Consider the following 17,970-nt stretch of genomic DNA (forward strand, 5'->3'; position numbering starts at 1 on the left):
TCATGGTGGAACAAGGATGTCAAATTAGCTATTAAGGTTAAAAGAGAGTGTTATAGAAATCTAAGTAAGAGTCGTGATAATGAGAATTTGGAGAAGTATATGATAGCAAAGAAGGAAGATAAAAAAGTAGTTTGAAACGCGAGGGATAAGGTATATAAGGAGGTTTATGACAAGTTGGATACCAAAGAGGGCGAGAAGGATATTTATAGGCTTGCAAAGATGAAAGATAGGAAATCGAGGGATCTGGGTATGGTTAGATGTATCAAAGATGAAACGCAAATGGTTTTAGTCAAAGATGAGGAGATTAAGGAGAGATGGAAAGATTATTTTGATAAGCTATTTAATGGAAGTCATGCTCAGGATTGTTGCGACTTGAATGAGGAGCACCCGAACCGAGGCTGAGGAGAGGAGAGGAGAGAAGAGAGAGAGAGAGAGATCGGCTGAGAGAACTCGTTAATATGATTAGGGATAATCTCTATGTTAAATAGAGAGAGGCCAATGTAAAAAATTACACTCAAGTCCCTCATTAAACACTAAATATCAAATAACCTCTAGTTTAAGAAAACTTAAACTTAAAACCTCTTAATCTCAACACTCCCCCTCAAGTTGGAGCATAGATATCAATCATGCTGAGCTTGTCACAACATTTTGAGAAATTTGGTCTAGCAAGAGGCTTTGTAAACATGTCTGCAACTTGGTCCTCCGACTTTAGATATTTGGTAGTGATATGATCAGCTTGAACCATATCTCTTACATAGTGGCAATCAACCTCAATGTGCTTTGTTCTCTCATGAAAGACACGATTGTTCGCTATATATGTGGCAGCCTTATTATCACACATCATGGTCATAGGAGAGGAAACCTTCACCAGAAGATCATGAAGAACAGTACGGACCCACATTAATTCAGCAGTTGTTTGGGCCATAGCCCTATATTTTTATTCTTCACTCGACCTAGAAACCACATTTTGCTTCTTACTTCTCCATGAAATTAAGTTGTCTCCCAAAAACACACAGAATCCTGTGGTAGATTTTCTATCCACTACAGATCCTGCATAGTCAGCATCAGAGTAGGCCACTATCTCCAGAGTTCCACTTTTCCTGAATAATAACCCTTTTCCAGGAGAAGATTTTAAATACCTGAGAATCATTATAGCTGCATTCCAATGTACCTCAGTTGGTTTATCCATAAATTGGCTAACTTTTCTTACTGCTAAAGCAATATCCGACCTGGTCACAGTTACATAAAGTAGCTTCCCTACTAGTGAGCGATAGTTTTTGCTATCAACCGGTTTTGACCCTTCTTCAAACAACTGAACTTTATGATCCATGGGAATATTTGCTGGTTTAGCTCCCAACATTCCCGTTTCCTTTAATAAGTCAAGAACATACTTCCGTTGAGACAAAAACATCCCTTCACGGCTCCTGGCAACTTCTATACCCAAAAAATATCTAAGTGAACCAAGGTCTTTTGTAACAAAGTGTTTTTGAAGATGAGCCTTTGTGGCTTCAATAGCTTTCACATCATCTCCTGTAAGAATGATGTCATCCACATATACCACCATAACAACTATGCCAGAGCTAGTTTTCTTGATAAATAGTGTATGATCGGTTGCTGACCTATTAAAGCCAAAGTGTGACATCACTTCAAACAACTTTCGAAACCATGCACGAGGACTTTGTTTCAAGCCATAAATCGCCTTTCTCAATCTACACACCTTCTGACACTCCCCCTCAACCTCGAATCCTGAAGGTTGTTGCATGTAAACGGTCTCAGATAGATCCCCATATAGAAATGCATTTTTCACATCTAATTGGTACAAGCTCCAACCATGCTGAACAGCTACTGAGAGAACAAGACGAATGGTACCCATCCGTGCAACAGGAGAAAAGGTTTCAAAGAAATCAATACCATATGTCTGAGTATACCCTTTTGCTACTAATCTGGCCTTGTACCTTTCAATAGAACCATCAGATTTGTACTTTAAGGTATATACCCATTTACATCCAACAATGTCAGCATCTGCTGGGGAATCAACTAGATCCCATGTATGCTGAGATACTAAAGCATCCATTTCTTCTTGCATAGCCAGCTTCCAGCGATTATCAAGTTCTGTCTGTTGATAGTTCAGAGGAATAGTTTCAGCAGATAAGGCTGAAATAAAAGACTTCATCTGATTTCCAATTCTGGCATCAGAGACAAAATGAGATATGGGATATAAGGTACATTGTCGTGTACCCTTTCGTAGAGCAATAGGTGTTAAAATGTAAAACTGTACATATATGTATATATAATAATATTATATTATTATATATATATATATATAAATACATTTTTAATTTCTTTCTTTTCTGTATTTTTTTTTCCTTTATTTTTATTTTTTGTCTTTATGTCATCTAGTTCAGTTTGAACTAGAATGACTGTTGCTAGTCAAGTCCTGTCCAGACTTGACTAGCAATAGAGCTGTTGGACTGACACAGTCCAACAGCTCTTAATAGAGCTGTTGGACTGTGCCCAACAGCTCTATTGAGTCCTCTTTCAGCTGTGTATATAAAGGGGTGCAGCCCCTCTTGTATTTCACTCCAATGCTTCTTAAGCAATTGGTTTTTCATATCAATAAAGAATACATTTTTATTTTTATTTTGTTTCCAGTTATACCCTTTTTAAGGGTTATGCTTTAGTGTCATTCTTGACACTTGCTCTTGTTAATCAAAGCTCGTGTTTCGAAGATCCCCATTTCATTTCATGGTATCAGAGCCGCGGAAGTACTAAATCTTGAGGAAAAGCTGCCTCGGTTTCCGTGCCCGTTTGCAAAAGTGTTCGCCACTTGAAGAGAAGTGTTTTATCACTTCATTGGAGAAGATTTCACATCTTGTTGCATTGTTTTTTTTTCTTTCTTTCTCATTTTCCTTCTTGTTTCTCTTCTATCCCTATTCTTTCTCTCCTTGTAATCGATGGATGACAATGATAAAGTCACCATCATGCCTATGAAACTAAGCGATACGAACTATGTAACATGGGCTTCAATCATGAAGCACCATATATGGGGAAAAGGCTTATGGGGGATTGTGGATGGTTCCGATTCGGAACCTAAGCTATCTCTTACTAAAAAGGAGGGAGATAAAGACGTCCCTCTATCGGAAGAAGAGAAAATCATGGCTATTGCCTCATACGAGAAGAAATGGAAAGAATGGAGAATATCTCATGCGAAGATAATGTCATGGCTTATCAATAGCGTTGACATTAAAAAATGCTCAAGTCTTGCCAAATTTGATCATGCCGATAAGGCATGGGAATACCTTAAGAATATGTATTCCCTTAAAGATATTGCACACGTGTGCAACCTCCAAGAAAAAGTTCGAATGATGACACAAGGAGACAAAACTATTCGTGAATATTACAATGGGTTGTCCGAACTTTGGGAAGAACTTTCCCTTTTAGAACCAAAGTGGCATTGTGCCAAAGACATCGAGCTTCGTCAGAAACAACTCGATGTTGAACATTTTTACCAGTTTATCACTGGATTAAGGCCGGAATTTGAAACAACTAAATCGGCCCTACTTCACCGGGGAAAAATTCCTTCTATTGTTGAAACTATTGAAGAGTTAACAATGGAAGAAAATCGTCTCCGGAAAGGTTCTTTAAAAATTGAAGATGATTCCGTTTTAGCCGTGTCTAGACCAGGGAATCATGTTCGATCATATAGGCCTCCTCACTTTAACCGACAAAATGGTGACTATGATAAGAAGAAAGTTATTTGTCATCACTGTCATGAACCGGGACACTACAGGCCACAATGTCCCAAACTTAAGGAGCTGAGAGAAAAAAAGAGCTGCAATTGCTGGATCGGAGCCTAAAGATCAGGATGCACCAGTTTCCCTGGCCCAACTAATGGAGATCCTTCAGCCTCTCATCAAAGGTGCCTCTTCCTCATCTGAAGCTTCAGCCGGCGCAGCAGCCTCATCTTTTTCTGATTTAGGTAAAATTTCTTGGCTTCTTGACTCTGGTGCATCTTTTCATATGACCCCAAATAATCAAAGTCTATCCAAATGTGTTAAAAATAAAACAAGTGTGTCAAAGGTCTTTACTGTTGATGGGACTTCTCTTGAAATAGAAGGAATAGGAGATTTTGAAAAAATTTATAAAACAAAAAATTTTTTTATTCCAGAAATTAGACATGTTCCCAAATTAAATTTAAATCTTTTATCTGTATCTCAAATTTCTGATTATGGGTGTAATATTTCTTTTTCTTCTCATGGTTGTTGGGTACAGGATCGCCAGTCAGGCAAGCTGATTGGGGAAGGCCATAGAGAAGGAGGACTCTATTACATGGATTTTTTGGAAATGCCGAAGAAAGCTTTTTGTTATAATATTCAAAAAATAGAGTTGGAACTGTGGCATAAGAGACTTGGTCACCCACATATAGCCAAAATCCAACATTTTCCAAATCTAGGGAAATTTTGTAACTCTGAATCATTTGATTGTAAAGATTGTATTCTCGGCAAAATGAAAAGATTACCATTTCAGAACAGAACCTTTTTCTCTTCAAGACCACTTGAATTAATACACTCGGATGTTTGGGGTCCTGCACCAGTAATTTCTAAAGGAGGATTTGTTTACTATGTTATTTTTGTCGATGATTTCTCCCGACATACGTGGATGTACTTTCTCAAACATAAGTCTGAAGTATTTTCATACTTTCAAACTTTTCATAATATGGTTAAAAACAAATTTCAAAATGATATTACTATTTTTCGCACAGATTCAGGGGGAGAGTTTTTATCCACAGATTTTCAAAATTATCTTAAATTGCATGGCATCACACATCAAAGATCTTGTCCTTATACACCTCAACAAAATGGACTGGCAGAACGAAAACATCGCCATATTATAGAAACCACTAGAACTTTATTAATAGCAAATCAAGTCCCTAAAGACTTTTGGGCAGAAGCTGCCTTAACTGCCACCTATCTCATTAATAGGATGCCATCTTCTTCGTTACAAAATTTCAACTCCCTGGTATGATAGGTTTAGTCGTGTTATGATTGATATTGGTTTTCAATTCTGTTTAACTGACACTGCTTTGTTTATTAAGAATTCTGATGCAGGGATCATTGTGCTTCTTCTCTATGTGGATGATATGATCATCACCGGAAGCGATAAACAGGGAGTTGAAACAATCAAAACACTTCTTAAATCTCATTTTGAAATGACTGATTTGGGCTTGTTGAGATATTTTTTAGGCATTGAAGTTGCTTATTCTCCTAGAGGATATTTATTATCTCAGACTAAATTTGCTTTTGATATTGTTTTTAGGTCTGGTATTACTGATGATAAGAAAGTTGACACTCCAGAAGTTGTTAATGTTAAAATGAAGATTGATGATGGAGAACTTCTTGCAGACCCTACTCCTTACAGACAGCTTGTCGGGGCACTTTCCTATCTATCCATTACGAGACCAGATATAGCACATGTTGTTCATACAGCAAGTCAATTTCAACATGCTCCTACTTCTGTTCATATGGGAGCAGTCATGCGTATTATCAGATACATCAAGTCCTCTCTTTCACGAAGACTTTTCTTATCTTCCTCCTCTTCTCTTGATTTAATTGCATATACTGATGCTGATTGGGGAGGTGATCCCAATAACAGACACTCAACCACTGGCTTTTGTGTCTTTTTAGGGGAATCATTAATCTCGTGGAGGTGTAAAAAGCAGCAGAAGGTATCTCTCTCATCCACCGAAGCTGAATACAGAGCCATGGCAACCACGACCATGGAAGTAGTTTGGCTCCGACGACTGCTTGCTGACATGGGAGTTGAAGCAACAAAGGCTTCACAAATGTGTTGTGACAACAAAAGTGCGATCTACATTGTCAGTAACAGAACATTCCACGAACGCACCAAACACATCGAAATGGATTGTCACTACGTCAGAGAGGAATATCTACACGGGATAATTGATCTGCCATATGTCACTTCAGAATATCAGTTAGCAGACCTCTTTACAAAGCCTCTCGCTGCTCCCCGATTTCACTTTCTCTTAGACAAACTTTCGCTCATTGTACCGTAAGTTTGAGGGGGAGTGTTAAAATGTAAAACTGTACATATATGTATATATAATAATATTATATTATTATATATATATATATATATAAATACATTTTTAATTTCTTTCTTTTCTGTATTTTTTTTTCCTTTATTTTTATTTTTTGTCTTTATGTCATCTAGTTCAGTTTGAACTAGAATGACTGTTGCTAGTCAAGTCCTGTCCAGACTTGACTAGCAATAGAGCTGTTGGACTGACACATTCCAACAGCTCTAAATAGAGCTGTTGGACTGTGCCCAACAGCTCTATTGAGTCCTCTTTCAGCTGTGTATATAAAGGGGTGCAGCCCCTCTTGTATTTCACTCCAATGCTTCTTAAGCAATTGGTTTTTCATATCAATAAAGAATACATTTTTATTTTTATTTTGTTTCCAGTTATACCCTTTTTAAGGGTTATGCTTTAGTGTCATTCTTGACACTTGCTCTTGTTAATCAAAGCTCGTGTTTCGAAGATCCCCATTTCATTTCAATAGGCTTGTTATCATCATCATGAAGATCACTATTGTCAGTAGAACTTACCTCAGGGGAAGAAGAAGATGAAGGCACTTGCGGAGGTGGAGCTCTACGCACATATACCAATGGAGGATTATTAAATCTGGAAGAGGATGAAGTTTGGTTCGGTAATGAGGGCACAGATTCCAAAGGAAAAGGAGGTATAGGTAATGGAAAAGACTCAGTTGGATCAACCTGCAACGGAGAACCGGTACTAGAGTAATATGGAGTGGATTCCAAGAAAGATACATCCACAATAATATACTCTCGGCGAGAAATAGGATCATAACATCGATAGCCCTTTTGATTTTTGGGATAACCTATAAATATGCATTTTTTAGCTTGAGCGGCTAATTTATCACGGTCAGGGCCAAATTTGTGTACAAAACAAACACATCCAAATATTTTTGGTGAGAAAGAGAAGAGTGGGGTATTGGGTTTTAGGATATGTAATGGAATTTGATCACCCACAGAAGATGAAGCCATGCGGTTGATCAGATAACAAGCAGTGCTAATCGCATCACCCCAATATAACGCAGGAACATTGGATTGAATCATAATGGTTCGGGCAACATCAAGCAGGTGCCGATGTTTGCGCTCAGCCACCCCATTTTGTTGAGATGAATAGGCACATGTAGTTTGGGGTTGAATGCCATGATCTTGGTAAAATTGTAACAGAATTTTTTATTTAAACTCAAGAGCATTATCAGTGCGAACAATCTTGACAACAGATTCAAACTGAGTTTTTATTTCAAGAATTAAGGATTTGATAATACTTGGAACTTCAGATCGTTCTTTTATTAAAAATACCCACGACAACTTAGAAAAATCATCAACAATAACAAGATAATATCGACACTGAGTCTTAGTAGGAATCTTACTAGGACCCCATACATCTGCATGAAGAAGTTCAAAAACTTTATGACTAGACTGACTCTGACTCGAAGGGAACGAACTTCGATGATGTTTGCCCAACTGACATGCTTCACACTGAAATGATGTAGTAGAAGGAATTTGAGGAAAGACATAACGAAGCTTTGACAATGAAGGATGACCAAGACGACGATGCCACTGAACAGGACTGGATGAGTGTTCCACTGCAGCATAAACCTTACCCACTGGATGATGTAGGTAGTAGACTCCATTTTCTTCATAGCCTCCACCAATCTTGTTCCCTGTCAGCAAATCCTGAAAATGACAACCCATCGGATCAAATATTACTCTACAGTTTTGTTCTTTTATAAGGCAACTAACACAGAGTAAATTTTGAGGAAAGTTTGGAGCATGAAGAACATTTTGCAACTGTAATGAGGAGGATATAGAAATATTTCCCTGACCAACAACCGGGGAGGAACTCACATCGGCTAATGAGACTCCTCGATGAACAATAATATCCTTTAGATCTGAAAAAACAAGTGAATTTCCACACAAATGTCTGGATGCTCCAGAGTCAATAATCCACTTACTATCATTTAGATGAAGATGATTCCCTGTTGAGTAGGCAACACCGGCTACAGGAGAGGTGGAACTCGAATGGTGAAAAGCTATCAGCTCATCATATTTTGTTCGACTCAGGGTGATACTGTCACTTGCAGAGGTATTATCATGTGCATTTGTTGCCTCTAGTGTAGTAACATTTGCTTTTGGAGCATATGACTTTGATGAAAAATAGGTTGGCCGACCATGCTTATCCAAGCAACGATCTTCTAAATGTCCAGATTTTCCACATAATGTACATTGAAGTTTTTCTCTGCCTCCCATACCTCTCCCACGACCTCGTCCTCTGATATTCTGAATATTTTCGCGCCCATAACCAGATGAGACAGCTAGAGCAGATGACTGGGACACAGAATGAGATTGTGGAAGAGAGATCGCAAGTCTACTCAGACGATTGTATGCATCAACAATAGTAGGTACATCTGATTCAATCAACATTTGGAGTTTTGCAATAGAGAATTCTAAAGATAAACCTGTAAGAAACCGAGCAACCATAGTCTGTTATTGATGATCCTTTTTCTTCGAACAACAAAGAGGCCTGTGAGCATTGAGTCTTTCAAACGCAGCTTTGACGGAGGCATAGTACTGGGCCAAAGTCTGATCTCTCTGCTGCAAATTATATATCTCCTGTTCAACTTGCAGGATACGACTCACAGTAGTCTCTTGTGAGTACGTATCTCTAAGATTGTCCCACATCTGTTTGGCTGTATTATAGTAAATTAAACCATCTGCAATATGGGGTTCGACACTATTCATGATCCATGACATAACGATGTCATTATCTTCGTCCCAAGTAACGTATTTTCCCACCTTTTCATTTGGTTCATCTTCCAACAAAATATGTTTTCTACGATGTCCAGATACCGACATCATAAAAGTTCTGGACCACCTGGCATAGTTGGTTTTATTCAACCTTATAGAGGAACCATACGAGAAGAGATTTGCAAAAGCCTTATACTCCCCAATATGTTCAATTTGGAATCACATTTCGAAGTTTCACCCATACTGAATATTTGATGCTATTGCAGCTGCCAAAAAAAAATCAGATTCACTCACTTGAACAGCGTGTTTTATAATCACGCGTCAGTCAAGTCCACGACTACACAAAGTTTGCCACACCTGAAATAAAAATCACGACAGACTACAATTGACACAGAAAGTAGTGTGTCCCACAATCACGCATCAGCCAATACCACGACCTACTTGCACCTGACTATTCAACCCACGTCAGATACAATAGGTAAACACCTCAGAAATATAGATCTGAGAAAGTCAGAACAGCATCCAACATGGCGACTTGTTCATGGTCAGATTTTAGCACTTTCCACAAAGCAGGAAATCACGTATGCTGCTTCCACGACACAGAAAAACATAGAAATAACATGTTGCTTCCACGGCACACATGCTGCTAAAAAAAAATCCACGAAAAGCAGTTTGCCACGACAGCAGATAAAAGCTCCAAACAAAAAAAAACTGCAGCTTCCACAACACAGAAATGAAAAAAAAATTGATTAAAAGGCTGCTATTATTGCACAGAACTCACGCATGAGAAGAGAAAAAGCTTTCCACGACACATAAAAGCACGCATGCTCTTCCGTAACTCCCAGCTGCAATCAATTTGTAGACCTGATTACAGATCTGTGTCATGACGTGAGTCAGACATCAGATCTGTGATCAGATCTATGTAATTAGAGAGAAGAAACAAAAAAACCCACACCTGTTTACGATTTGGTGTAGAACAATCACGTTTTTTTTTCTCCAGGCTCCAGAGATTCAGGGCTCTGATACCATGTTGCGACTTGAATGAGGAGCACCCGAACCGAGGTTGAGGAGAGGAGAGAAGAGAGAGAGAGAGAGAGAGAGATCGGCTGATAGAACTCGTTAATATGATTAGGGTTAATCTCTATGTTAAATAGAGATAGGCCAATGTAAAAAATTACACTCAAGTCCCTTATTAAACACTAAATATCAAATAACCTCTAGTTTAAGAAAACTTAAACTTAAAACCTCTAAATCTCAACAAGGATCTTGGAGACTTCTCCATTCCTTTTCATGAGATGAATCGTGACTTCATGCGCAAGATTCAAAAGAAAGAAATTGCAAAGGCTTCGAAGAAAATGAAATCAAGAAGGGCAGTTGAGCCGTTCCAAGCTGAACTAAACCAAGCCACGAGTTGCTCAGTTTGTTTATCTTCCCTAATTCTGGATATTTGAGATACAACCTCTTGTATGTCTTGCTTTAGTTGATAACATAATATGTGTTAAATAGGTGGTTCAAAATGCTGAAAATAGACTAAGTGTATTTCTCTCAGTTATTCCCTCAAAATGTATACATATTGCATTAGTAGGTATACTGTGAAATGTATTCCTTGAACATAAATTACATGTATAAGTCTCTATATAGATTCATGAGTTTAGAGAGGTAACTCCATTGTATGTTAAAAACCAGTCACATTGGAATGGTTTCAGTATATGATGTTTTTCTGTAAGCTCACTTTTTAAAATACTCACGTCTGCAGAATTTGGTCAGTGACAAACAAAACTTTCTGATCAGATTGTGATAACAGTGATACTGTAAGAGTACAGTTTGAAATGCACCATATTGTGAGTGGTACTTATCGGTTATTAATTTTGTAACAAGTGAAAAAACCCACTATTGTGCCGAGTATGAGTATAAATTCCATAGCATCGGTCTATGGGGGCTCGGCTGAGGTAGTGGATGGCCCCAGCCGTGGGGTTTTCGAATTCTTGAGATGGATAACCCCAGATTTGGGGCTTCTATTTTCTCCCATGTAAAGAAAGGAAAAAGGCTAGCAAGTAAGTTAATTGAAACAGTAGCGTAAAGTTTTAACTTATCAGCTGATCATTCCCCATTTACTATCATTTTCTTACAGAAAAGTGCTAGTGGATTAAGAATTTTAAGGGCTAGTTTGTTTCATGAGAACTGTGACTGCTTTTATATGAAAATGGTTGCTCTGCCTGCCATTTAAACAAACAGCCTTGCAGGAAAAATGCAGGGCTCATGCATTGCCTGCGTAGCAGTGCATTGAGTCACACATTTTCCATCAGGGTTCACTAGTTCATATTAAATGGCTTCCCCACTGGGAGAGGTTGGAAGCCATTTCATATGAAAAAGGGGCACACAATGGTTTTCCAAACCATGTGACGTCGAAGGGGGTTTCTATTCTCTTCCATGTGACATCGAAAGAGTTTAATGTTATGTAGATTGAACAAATTGTGCGTGTGACATGTTGACTGTTATGAACCTACATGCGCTTATGTATGTGTCTAGAATCCTGGACTTTTTGGACTGAGTTGGATAGTTTAGCCAGAAGGATGGGGGTTCGGGATTGGTAAGCCTGATCACCTTCCTTAGCATATGCAGAAACTCACCCTTCTGCCGATGTATATAAAAAATATTATTTTAGCCTTTCAATATATTGATTGTGCAATCATGAAGGTGATCATGGTTAAGTTATTAACATTTTTTCTTTGAGCATGTATGCTTGATGTGTATGTGAGATTTTACATGTACACTCCCACACTCAAAAGAGATATGCATTGGTTAATACCCGTATGTGATGTAGGTGACACACATAGTGAAGATGCATATGATTGAGATATGACATGCTTATGATTGTGTTAGGGTTGCATGAGTGCACATGCATTTGGCACATGTTAGCATGCTTTATAGTTTGTAACATGTGAGGTATTTGATGTCTATTAATATGTTATGGCAAAGTTGTTTTGATATAGGCGCATACATGATATGAATGTGTGCAACCCTAAAATTTCAATTGCTAAATCTGGGTTATGCTCATGTGTGTGGATGTTAACGCATGAAAAGGTTTCTTGTGCCTACATTGATGGGACATATTTATTTATCGTGCATTTATGGATTTGTTTTGAGTACATGTGCATACACGAAATCGATTTGTGTTTAGCATGTAAAATCAAGTATAAATGTTCTTATGTGCTTATGAATGATGGACGAATGCATGTGTGTTAAGTGATTACATGAAAGCACTTACACGTGGATGGTGAATACATGCATATGATTGTGGTAACTCATGCACATTGTTAAATCGGTTTGAATGAATGTGCATTTAGAGGCATGTTGACCTCATCGCATAAATTGAAGTTGTGATGATTTTTGCATATGATGCATCGATGGTCTAAACGAATCATCACAGGCCTGGAGAGTCTTGAGCTTTGGTTTGCTCTTTCTTTAATTGTTTAAATGCATCGCAATAATCATATTTACACGATAGTTTTAATTGTGTTGTTCTATTGTTGCCACGGGTGGTAGACCGTGAATAGTTGTGCATGTTGATTTGCGAGCTTAAGGTTGCATGTTGATTTGCAAGCCTATGATTAACTTTCCATGTTGATTTGCAAATGTGATTTTATTGCTCTATATTGCATTGTTCAATGTGTTTCCACGAGCTGGAGTCTCGTGATGGTTCTCGCAGGGGTAGATGCGAGCTTTTGCCTTGTTTTTGCATGTGAAATTGCAAAACTCAATAATTGGCGCTTAATAAAAAGATAATGAATAAGAACAGTGTAATATACGTTATGGGATATCTCATCTGGAGAATAAGGATCGTAGAGTTCCGGTATTGGGGAGACTGTAAGGATACAAAAACTCTGTGTGCTGCAATTTTGTCCCCTGAACCCGATATTGAGGTTCATTCTCCTGGCCACGGTTTTAGGGAGAGCCTGTCACTTTACCCGTGAGTGGTGTGTTGGTCACAACTGTGAGTTTGTTTGGTACCAAGGAAGTGGCACTTGTGGGTGTTGGGTGTCCCTTGTGTCCTCGACATTAAATGTGGAGGTATAATGTTCCGAAGGTGATTCAGTTGAGGGCTAAGTTGGAACCCAGTAATAAAATACAAATTGTGTGTTAAGCTACTCTGAGAAGCTAACTTGACCTCGGGGTTTGTTCCCGTTTAGTGTATCCGCGGGAACAGTAATTAAAAAGAGGAACTTAAATTATATGCATTTAATAGGGCATGCATATGGAAAGGAAAAAGAAATTCTAAGGAAAGATAATAAAAGGATTCATGCATTACACCTAAATCGTGCATCTCATGCTATGCATTAGAACATGCATATGTTATATGTTTCTTTAATTGTTATATGTTTAATGGATACATGTTAAATGCCCTGTTCTACTTGATTTGTAATTCATGGTATTGTTTAATGTTTCTTTATGCATAATGGATGTACCTTGTGGTATGAATGCGTACTTGAATTATGAATTGTCATAATTGCATTTCTCTGAATAATTGTGTGGATTCGTATTGTAGTTGTGGGATATATAAATGTTGTTATTAATGTTACCTGTCAGTTAGCTTATGATAAATTGTTGATTGTCGTAGCATAGACCTTTATTTATTCTTGTATGTGCTGAAAATCATACATGACACCCATATCACATGCTGGATTCATGATGTACCACATTAAAAGTTACAGAATTCCTACTTAGACAATTGTAGTCTAATTCCTATAAATTTCATATGAAGAATTGAAGTTAGGAGCGGTTGCGGGATGAGGCTTCGATCGGGATTTTGGATTTACTGTTCCAAGGATAGTGTGAGAACTCTGATCTTAATTTTCATTGATATTGAAATGAAAAAAATGTTTTGGTCTTGCTCCACCTGTAATGTTATGGAATGCTTATCCCTATGGTATGACTGGTTTCCGCTGTTTCAAAAAAAAAATCCTCAAAAAATTTGGGTTAAAATTTCGGGGTGTTACATCGCAGCCCCTGCCCCTGCTTCTTGCACTGATAGCAGGTGCGCAAGGGCATGATGCCCTTGTCTCTGCTTCATTCACGTCAGGTCAGCGGTTGTTCCCCTGATCTTCTATTTTTTGTGTTAGCTTGCTAAGACTGTCGCTTTTGCAACTCGTACAACGGATCCCGCTCGCACTCCGCGACCCGAGCCATCAATCGTTTATACCCGCAGGCGCTAGCAAGCTTGCAACTCCCCAAGGTAGGGGAAGTTTGCACAGAGGACTTGGACAATTGAATTGAGTTTAATTAACTAAAAAGGACAATTAAATAAATATATATACATATATATATCATATTTATTTATACGAGTACGCATTTAACTCAAAGATGCGGTTTCGCGATCCTTGTCCTTTACTTTCTGTTATGTCTTTACTTTGTCGTCGCGCTTTGCGCCCAGGCTCTTGCTTTTGCAAATGTTTCGTTACTGTCTTGTCATTGCAGATGACGCTCAGGTTTTCGCTCATTGCATGTGCCATAAAGGCATCCTCGTGGAGGATGCAAAGGGCATTTACCACTCTCTCTCTTGCGACAAGAGTTGAGTTGGGAGCTAGCGATACATCCTCGTCTAAGGAGAGGGATCCTGACTTTTCGAGTGAGCAGTCCTGCATAGTAGACTTGAGAATTTAGGGAGCTGCGCAAAAGCATCAATGACTGCCCAAAGCGAAGTATTTGGAAGAATGTCATTGGCTGGTTCTGTTCGTCTATCCGATATATCTTGGGTAACCCTGAATTGGGGCTTGAGCAAGCTTCTTAGTGGGGGTTCTGTTGAGAATCGTATCCCGTCTATCGAGACTGGTATCGAGTCATGCGAGGCATGTAGATAGCACGATAGCGGATGATATTCTAGAAAATCGCATGCCAAATGTAGCACAAGTTGTTGGCTGTTTCAAAAGATAAAGAATGTCAAAAGTAAAGTTTGAGAAACATTACATCTTTGTGAAACACTTCTGTTAAGGCTCCTATTGAGGAGCTATACCTCTTTCATCCTAGAGTACTTATAGTCGTGCACTACACACTAGTACTGTGATGATCGGATGAGACGGTTGTGCGACCTCGAACCGTGCTAAATGCACAATGTTGTAAATATATAAAAATGGGATCGCCTTCACAGGTAAGATGCTCATTAGGTCAAAAGACCAGAGCATATAGAATGAGTTGTTAGTTAATTTACCCCTGACGCACTCATTCGCCCTTGTGTTTCTGTTAAGGGAAATGATGGATTGGTACAAAACTCCAATGGACATGTTGTTAACAACCACCCCACGGGCAAAGATCCGGCCTCCCTAGTCATTGGAGTTAGGGGAAGGGACTACCAGACATTATCCTAAGTGGTAGATACCATGGACTTCTGCAGAAGTTGGATACATCCGTTGTCAAGTACCTGCCTTTGGGGAATCCTCTCTCGGCTAAAGTCATCCCCTTAAGAGCGGACTCAACTAGCTATTCGGGTTATTAAAAATACATAGAATAACAGACGCCCGAACTAGCCTCAGTTGTTTCTACGTTTTGTCTGCGCGTACCCGCAGGCAAGTAATATCGAAACATAAAGTTTGTTCACACTGGTTGATGGGTCATGAGACTTGCTTACTGCATAGTAGTTCACAGCTTACGATCAAATGAATCGTCATTCTACATTTGATAGTTGCATTGCTTACTTGCTTTGAATTGCCTACCTGCTTTGAACTGCCTATCTGTTTTGAATTGCTTACCTGCTTTGAACTGCCTACCTGCTTTGAACTGCTTACCTGCGTTGAACCGCCTACCTGTTTTGAACGGCTTACCTGTTTAGCTGCATATCTGCTTTAAACTGCTTAGCATACTGAATTAAATGTACTTAATTCAGTTTCTTGTAGTCTCTCTTGTGCACCTACTAGTTTTTCGCAAAACTAACCCATTTTATGGGTACAGGTGATGATTAGGTACACCACGGGCGATGGCGCGATTGCAAGATGGCTTCAAGATTTCCTCTTTCTGCTCTTAGCTAGCGTCCTGGACGTTTTAGGGTTTTGTAACGGATTTTCCTTGGGATATCCGAATTTTGTACTATTTGGAAACTTCTTTTAATGAAAGTGGTTTTTCCAAGTGTTTTGCAAGTAGCATGGATTGTGAGTTTTGGTTCTTTTAGCTAACGTGCCCAAAGTTGTCAGCTTGCCTTTCTAAATTTAACAAAAGAATAGTCTTACGTTGATTTCATAAACAAACTCTGAGGGAAAGAGATTTTTTTCTAGTCTCTTGCCTGTTTTCTGAAAGGTTCGAAAGTTTGAAATTTTGGGGCGTTACACTTGATCCTACCATATATCATCAATTGATAGGAAGTGTAATCTATTTGACTATTTCTATATTGGATATCACTCATGCAGTATATGTAGTAAAACAATTTGAGTACACCACAATTTATTCATATGACAGTCTTGTTAACGGTCAATTATTATGCTTGTGACACCATGCATTTTGCCATGCTTCTTTCAGCAGCAGCATCTCTTGAACTAAGGATACCGTAATTCTAATTTTGGAGTATCTGTCAAAGATCGATGTTCTAGCACTAGCACTAGTTTTTGCATATTTTTCCCTAATTTCATAGAAAAATAAAAAACAATAAAGAATTGCATTATCTATCGTAGAAGCATAATATAAATCCATGGTGCAAACTTATATGGCTATTGGCTCCACAAATATGGGTGTCAAGTTAGAAAAGAATATTGCAGTTCATTGTGATAATTAGAGTGTCATAGATATAGTCAAAATCTAGAGTTTCACGAAAGCACCAAATAGATTGACAAAAGTGGTCACTTTATAGGGTAAGCATATCTAGTCAATAGTAATTAGATTGCCATATTTGAGATCTATGTAACAAATTGTGGACTTCTCTACAAAGAGTCAACCTATGCTTTCATTTCAGTGTCTAATCTCCAAACCCATGATGATTCATCTTGCACCATCTCGAGTTTTTTTTGGGTGGGGGAGTGAAAATATATTGTATATTGTATGCATACAACAGTTCATTATGTATATACAGAGTAGGGGCAATTTGTTGTTGTTTTTTGTTATGTACAGGGTTACTTTTATCCTTTTTCTGGTTTCTCCTTTCTTGATCAAAGAGGCATGCATAAGGGCATTTTCATCCACTGTGTATTTGCTTTATGTAAAACACGAGGATTGGCCCTAAAGGGTATTAGTATGTAATAGCTTTAGATAAATGAAGGTACTCTTTTCTTGATCATCCATTGTTTTGGCCCCTTTTGCAAATGGAAAATGCAAGTAAAAATATACATCAACCATGCCAATATAATAATATTGGTGATCATGATATGAACTTAAATTTTTACAAAGTGGAAACAAACATAATATAAATATGAACAAATTTGTTCAAATAAGACATGGTATAGAGTTCTACCTGCTGCACGGACAATAGGAAGAAGAATAGTGGGTCTATAAATATAGCCACCAAGCATGAAATAACAAAAAATTGGTTCCACTGTTGAACGACCTTGGCATGAGGATTCATGACACCTGGAATATATGAATGAATGGAATATATAGATCTTGTCACCCAATCCTTGGCATCCCCAAACTGTATACCAAATGAAATAACTAAATAAACTTACAATATGAAAATGAAGGAAAGATAAAAAACTTCTTACATAAAATGCATCATGAAATTGCAAACCAATATAAGGGGGAAAAGAAAGGAACACAACCTACAATCTTTTTGATTTACTACATACATACATATGCAATGATGAACACAAGCCCCATAACCTGCTAGAGAATGGATATTAAGAACACAAATTAAGTTCAAGAAAAGTAAAGTTCATATTTTGACATTGCAAGCCCTGTTACCTCATTTCAAGACAACATTGATAATAAATATCCTAATCAGTGTTCCAATAATCATATGATATATTCTGCTACAGCACTTTTCTAAGGGAAAATGGATAATGCACCCTGAAACTAGTTTTAGGGTATACAAGTGTTGTCTTTACATATCCTACATTACCAATCCATCCTGATAGGAAGTGTATCATATGAACCCAACGCTGCCAGAGTTGGGTTTCTAGCAGTGTAATGTTTTATTTA

General features: G+C 38.1%; 1 protein-coding gene across 4 annotated transcripts in view; it reads right to left on the reverse strand.

Annotated features, from left to right (window-relative positions):
* The window catches only part of LOC149841099 (putative cyclic nucleotide-gated ion channel 20, chloroplastic), a 120,510-nt gene that overhangs the window by 97,485 nt on the left and 5,055 nt on the right, over positions 1 to 17,970 (reverse strand). For 3 of the 4 annotated variants that reach the window (XM_090003591.1, XM_090003589.1, XM_090003592.1), the window contains exon 3: positions 17,288 to 17,464. In XM_090003591.1, coding sequence (XP_089859717.1) covers positions 17,288 to 17,464 — 177 coding nt within the window. The remainder of the gene's footprint in view (positions 1 to 17,287; positions 17,465 to 17,970) is intronic. The other variant, XM_090003590.1, reaches the window with a different exon arrangement.

This window comes from Nuphar pumila, chromosome 4, assembly GCF_984573655.1.
Source record: "Nuphar pumila chromosome 4, dmNupPumi1.hap1.1, whole genome shotgun sequence".
In the NCBI taxonomy this organism is placed as follows: Eukaryota; Viridiplantae; Streptophyta; class Magnoliopsida; order Nymphaeales; family Nymphaeaceae; genus Nuphar; species Nuphar pumila.